The sequence below is a fragment of the Mytilus galloprovincialis genome, chromosome 7 (assembly GCF_965363235.1).
Source record: "Mytilus galloprovincialis chromosome 7, xbMytGall1.hap1.1, whole genome shotgun sequence".
Taxonomy (NCBI): Eukaryota; Metazoa; Mollusca; class Bivalvia; order Mytilida; family Mytilidae; genus Mytilus; species Mytilus galloprovincialis.
The window spans coordinates 76,394,123-76,401,119 of record NC_134844.1 but is presented as its reverse complement, the minus strand read 5'-3'; the positions used below and the strand labels follow the sequence as shown (position 1 = coordinate 76,401,119).

The 6,997-nt window shown below is 30.9% G+C and overlaps 1 protein-coding gene across 1 annotated transcript; it reads right to left on the bottom strand.

Moving 5' to 3' along the window:
- Positions 1-1,083: 1,083 nt before the first annotated feature.
- On the bottom strand, positions 1,084-6,597 carry LOC143083684 (toll-like receptor 4). Its single transcript, XM_076259964.1, has 3 exons — positions 6,558-6,597; positions 4,994-5,712; positions 1,084-4,397 (listed from the first exon to the last, which is right to left on the bottom strand). Exons 1-3 carry the CDS (start codon positions 6,562-6,564, stop codon positions 2,544-2,546), a joined length of 2,580 nt encoding a protein of 859 aa, XP_076116079.1. The 5' UTR covers positions 6,565-6,597; the 3' UTR covers positions 1,084-2,543.
- Positions 6,598-6,997: the final 400 nt, after the last annotated feature.

The window sequence follows — 6,997 nt, the reverse complement described above, 5'->3', positions numbered from 1 at the left end:
TTTTACGAAAAAGGGGCGAAAGATACCAGAAGGACAGTAAAATTAACCGTCGCTATTATGTATTTTATTTTGAGAAGTTACATACATGTACCTTTGGATTTTAAAATGGGGGCTACTCTATATTACCGAAGAGTAGAACGTGCAATCTAACTCTTCAAAATATTTATCAATGTCCAATAAAAATTATGTCTCCAAACTTATTCTATTCGAATGTCATGATTTATTACTGTGGCATCATCAGCACTGTGACTTGAACTACCTCCGTTAGTGGTATATGTAATGACAAATGGAAAATAGATTTTCGATAAATAAATATAAATAAAATGCAGTATTGTTTTACTTAAGTTACGCGTCTATACTCTACTCTCCTTTTGTACACTCTCCGTTTCCCTTCTCAAATTTTCTTCTAACTCATTCATTTGTCATTCTACTGATTTATTTGGAAATTCTAAAATTTCGTTAATAGGCTTGCTTTTATTGAAGAATAACTTTCATGGTTGAGTGTGTTTACACGTATAAATGCATTATTAAGTTTTATTATATAATGTTATAGACATGGCAGTCTTATATTTTGTTTTTGTGTGTGTTGCATTGTCGTTTTGGCTTTTTGTTGCACTTCAGTGTTTCTGTTGTTTCGTTGTTTTCTATAAGAACATGTGTTTTCCTCAGTTTTAGTTGGTAATCCGGGTTTGTTTTCTCTCAATCGATTTATGACTTTCGAACAGCGGTATACTACTGTTGCCCTTAATTATAGTTCCCATTATTTAGACTTTGGGCAAATAACATCCTTGACGTTAAGCATTTCGTTAGACTTACATGGTGTGTTTTCTGAAAACATTTAAGAAAAGTTAACTTATCAATTGCAATGTTTGTTGACAAATGAGGAACGGTAAGTTTGATTTGAACTTGTTGAAAGCAACTGAACACAAATTTAACCTAACTTATTTTCAATGTTGGTTTTTTTATTTAGTATGTCCTGAATATGCCAACATTCTCTTTAAACTGGACAGCAATCACCTATAATTCATCAAGCCTTTTTTAAAGGAAGATACACCACACCGTTGACGAAAAAGGTATGAAAATCAAAATAAAACACAAATGGATGTTATATTTTATGTAACATGAGCATGAACATGATAATAAGATAATGTTACAGATATATATATATAATATGAAATTGTTGAAATGTTTTTTTTTAACATATTTAACATAAGTAAATATACAGCAGAAATAAATGCCTTAACATTTAATGTTATCTAGTTTTGTTGTACCTCAATAAGAGGATGCAAGGCATTAGAAATAGCTTAAACCAAACAACTTATGCATTATCCATTTTATCTAAAATGTTAGTCTGAGTAGCATAGGGGTACTACCTATTTAACAAAGTTTATAAAAAATATGGTAAACACCATCTGTTCTAAATAAAGATATCGACAATTCTAGGTTATTTGGGTTTTATGTTCAAGTTGACAGCGTTGAATTTTTAAAGGAAATGCATTAGATAGGTGTTTTTCGGATCCACTGGCATACATTTCAAACATTACTGAATATGTAACATGAAAAATATTTTCGATTGTATAACCCTATCATAAGTGGCAAAAATAAAAAAAATAGTAAAATTTTAAAGTGACTCCTCCACTACTTATTTCTATTATCTAACTAATTTTAAATTTAAACGTAATATTTTATCTTTTTCAAAAGTTGTTATTGCTATAATATGTCGAAGTATGACAAAACATATTAAAGTAACCCATTATCGATTGACATGTTAACAATTGTTCCATTATTCGTCGGATTAAATACGCATTAAAATTATTCCTTTGTTACTCCAAAATATCCTTTGTATAGGTATTGTATTATTATTTTTCTCTACCTGAATTAAACTGAAGGAATATGCATGAAGTAATGTTTAACAAAACATCTTTTGGTAAATGATCATAAAACAAAAATAAAAACACATTTAAACATGGTCATTCATACCTTCTACAGTAATAGCTGATGATAATTGTTTTCGAAAATGGTAACATATCTTAAAAAGAACACGCATCGACTTTTAACTGGTAACTTACTTTAGTCAGATGTAACAAATTGTGCTGGTTAATGGTAATAAAACTAATCAAAATTTACCACTATTATAGTTGATCTATTTCGGAGGAACCTATAATCTTATTACCTATTGTTGACAAAACATATAATATAACACACTTATTAAGCCAAATGCATGCTGGAAGTCCTTGTATATAAATAACGATAAGAAGCGTTAACTAGAAGACTTATCTACTAGAAGGATTTGATAGCCTTTTGAAGCTGTTCCCAAAAGACAACAACGCCGTACTCATCATTTGGATACTTGATATATGATTTACAAAATTAAATCAATTATTTATATTTGCTAAAGAAATGATTCATGTAGTCGAGACGAAGTAATAATATTTACATAATGTCTCTAGACAAAACAACTAATTAAACACAAATAAAATCCCAAATGCATACCGGAAGTCCTTTTACATAGTTAACGATACGTTACAAAGATGACATATTCACTAGCAGGATTTGATTGCCTTTTGAAGCTGTTCCCAAAAGACAACATCACCGTACTCATCATTTGGATACTCAATATATGATTGACAATGAACCAGTTCCAGTATTCTAAGTGGAAGATCGCAAGCAGACATTTGCTCGTAAAAGACTAGAAACAGTATGTTCTCACAATTGCGTTCATAAATACTCTCCATTTTAGCCATATTAAATTCAAACATACACCAGTACGAAGCTAAATAATTTGCAGACATTATGACAATAGTTTTCCGGCTGTTATGAATTGCGGATGTGATATTAGTGGCGATGTCATTTCCGGGTAGGAAATTCCGCTTATGCAAGCACAACTGAATTCCACCATTTTTCTCTAAATTATTGAGAAGTTTTTGATGGACAAATGTGTCATCCTCATTTGCATATGACACGAAAGCATCGTACATGTATAGTCGTTCATCTTTGTTGTCTGATTTATGTTCGGGGTCATGCCATTTGACCTTCACCATGTAGTAAAGATAGCGAAGTTTCCATCTGTATCTATAAACAATTCCACCACAAAGAATAAAGATAAACATCAATATTCCAGTCGTTACTCCAACTATTAAACCTTCATATGACATACATTCCTTTTGTATGGTTTCGTAAACTTCTCTAGGGTTTCGAAAAAAACTGATGGATTTTTTTGATGTTTTACATTCGTATTTCTCCAAAAGATGAAAATTAGTTGGTGTGTTTACTATCCATTTGACGAAAGACAGAGAATCACAATTGCAAACAAGATTATTTCCACTAAGATCAATAGTGAGGTTGTTATTCTCTTTGGCAATCGAGTCCAACTCGTTCATAGCATATTGACTTAGTGTTGATATTCTATTATTTCTTACGTTCATAAACATGAGCTTTCTCATATGAGATATTTTAAAGTTGATGTCATCAATCATATTTTCACTGAGGTCTAATCTTTCTAAATTGTGTTGCTCTTTAAATAAAAGATTTGGTATATTTGCTATTTTATTTTTTGAAAGATTAATGTACTTGACGTTATAGAGGTTCTGAAATATTTCTCCGTCGACATCCGTAGGTAGAACGAGACCTAAAAGATTGTTTTGAAGCAGTAAGCATCTTACATTGATGAAATCAGGACTGAAAAATGTCTTGGAAATATTAGAACAAAAGTTTGCCGAAAGGTCTAAATCAGTCAATTTTCTTATATTCGTTACTGGACCTGTCCATGTATGCAAGACATTATCACTTAGACTTAAATATTTTAACTCATTTTCCATGAAACATAAGTTGTGTATTTCATATTGCAGGTAGTTGGACCTAAGTAACACTTTTTTCAGTTTTCCTGGCACAGGAAAACATCCAGACTTCTTTTTCCACTTTTCAAAAAATGGAAGTTCATAAAAATACAAGTTGTTAATTGAATTAATTGTAACAGTCTCTTCTCTTAGAGGACATTCCTCTACGTAGGAGTCGAACACATCATGAGGAGTAAAATTATCCGAAAATTCTAGTGATGTTATTGGCAGATCCTTCAATTCAAGCACATATTCTCCGAAAGAAAAAATGTTGTCGCCTACATCTGCACTTGTTAAGGACTGAGGAAAATATCGTACTGTACCGGATTCTATTCTCTGGATACGGTTTCCAGCGGCTTCGAATCTTACAAGTGATGTGTTTTTTAGGTTCCAAATTTGAGAAGTTTTGAGTACTGTAGGCATTCCGAAAATACTATGAATATTGTTAACTTTAAGGATTTTAACTGCCGAGTATTGCAAATCGGTGGTTATATTTTCAAGCGTTTCGAATATCAAACATGTATTTAAAGACACATCAAGTTCGGATATATTTCTTAATATCTTAAGGTAGATTCATGGTATACCGCCATCTTGGATTGTACTATCACAGTACAAAATCGGTCTAGTTATTTGCCTAAATCAGCAAATTTGGAAACAGATTTGCAATTTAATGGTTAGACTGTTTATTTATATAAAGGAAACTTGCTTATTTATTGTATTATTCAAAATATTTTAATAAATATGAACCTTTTTGGGTTTTAAAATCATTTTTTTCAAATGAGCCATTTAAGGGGAGATAACTCTTTTAGCACAAAATTTATACTGGGCTAATAGGGAAATTTTTTATTTTTACTTGTGGCAAGAAAACAAGTTCGGTGACACCATGTTTTCTTTTTATTTTCTTAAAACATTTTATAAAACCTATCTTCTCGCAATTTATTTCAAAATTCTATCTCATAGAATTTTTTTTATGCACTGTTATGTGTTTTTTCATGAACAAACTAACAAAATTTAGGCAATTTTCAACGACTCATAGCTTGAAAAATAGCACGGTGACCCATACTTTTTATTATATTTTTGAAAAAAGCATAGGAAAATCTTCATTTTGTCAAATTATAAGAAAATTCTGTCTCAAAAAACATATACTTATGATCTACCTTAAACGTTCCTTTGAAAATATGTTGTATTTTGCATTTGGATAAATTTAAGTGAGTTATTTGAGGCAAAAACAAAAAGGTTTTCTCTGATAGTATAGTCATTTTGCAATTTCCTGTGATACCAGATAGATCTATACCTGTTAGTTTTTTTAAATTTGAAAATTTCTCATCGAGAATTGCAATTTTGTATGCAACATAATCTATTGACAGTAATTCAAGTGACCGAAGTTTCCATAAGTCTGGTACAAATGAGGTGTTGACATTTCCTTTTAAATTCAAGCTTTCCAAATTCTCCAGAAAATAAAAAGCTGAAATTTCAAAGGACTTATTTTCATATTTCAAATCATTATTGCTGAGATTCAACGAGATCAAATTTTGGAGTCCTTTGAACGAGTTTTTTCTTAAATGGCTTATTCTATTAAAAGACAAATCCAAAGTCTTTAGTAAAGAACTGTCTTCGAAAATCCAATCTTCTATTCTACTGATATTATTGTTTTGGATAAACAAGTTCTGAAGATTGTGTGGTAGCTTAGGTATACGAAGTAGATCTTTTCCTGAACAATCCGCTATAATATTTCCGGAACCTGGAACGGTTTTGCATAGACAAGAACTAGCGAAGTGACATGCTTTCCATTCCTTTATATCATTGAGTATTGCATGTTTGCAACTAATTAGTAATGCAAAAGCAGTAACTAGGATGTAAGGAAGGTTGATGTTCCCTGCAGAGAAAATATGCAGTTATAATATTTCAGATTGACTGTGAAATGAAATGCATTTGCTTAATGATGGAAAATACATTGTAAGCTGAAAACAAATTCACTGAAAATTAGCAAGATAAACTAAATCATTCATGGAGCTTGGGCTAATGACATAATTCCCACACCTTGCTGTTGTTATATAATGTTTCATTTCAGTTAAAATACCTCATCAAAGATACCAAGCTTAAAATTGGTTACCCGATACGTGAGGTTTGTCTGTATACAACTCATTAGTGACACTCGAATAATTAGTAGCAAAATCGGATACAAATTTGACGAACATAACAAATCAAATTTTCGAAAAGTTGTGCCTTATACGATACGGAAATCTATGAAAGGGTACGGAAATTCAAATATTTTGAGATATTCGATATTTGTTAAATTCTACATTTACAGAAAAAGAACACACTAAGGATAGTTAAAATCAAGTGTTGACAACTGGGCAGGTGATACAATCGGCGAGGACACGTTCACCAGAAGTGACATCGAACCAATCTCGAATCTCGGAAGTGTTGTTGATCTATGTTCTATGACATTGTTTGTTGCTGTCAGATCTTTAATAGGCGACGTTAATTTTATTCTTATCTTTTTTCTATAGTCGGTAATCACCTGTATCTGAGAGTATGACAGTGCTCATTTGTATCGGAATGCTTCTTGAGTGTTCCGTTTTTAATATTGATCTCAATTGAATAAAGTTGCAGCATTGAATACCAGCATTAGTTAGATTCAATTGTTTCATACGAAATAAGTTAAGTCTTTCTCATCATGATAAGATTTTCTGAAAAAAACACCAAAAAAGTACTTACACATCATACCAGTATCCAAGGAATAACAAAATAAGACGTACAATTCTATAGTAAATAAAAAAGTTGCTGAACCCGGAACAAGATGTTTACCTTAATATATTATATAAAATGATTGGTCATGAATTTTCCAAAGTTTAAAGTTAACAAACATTGTTAAATAATGCGTAATTAAAACGTTATTTATAATCTTAAAATAAATTTAAATTTAGGTTGTACTCTTCTCATATCTAAGTGGCGTTAGTTATGACGATTTGAGATGACTGCTCTGATTTACAGAGAAGTAATACACAATTAATTATATTTTCTCTTGTTCTAAACAGAACAATTATTATTCAAAAAATAGAAATAGTGTCATTATCTAAAAATTTCATGATGCAGTAACACCATCAGAACATGTTTTATAGTTATGGATTAGGAACGCAATCTTAAGTGTGTCTATT

Coding starts and splice junctions, on each gene's coding strand:
- LOC143083684 (XM_076259964.1), bottom strand. Junction 4,398..4,993: donor TTTTCAAAGGAACGTTTAAG/GTAGATCATAAG, acceptor ATCTACCTTAAG/ATATTAAGAAATATATCCGA.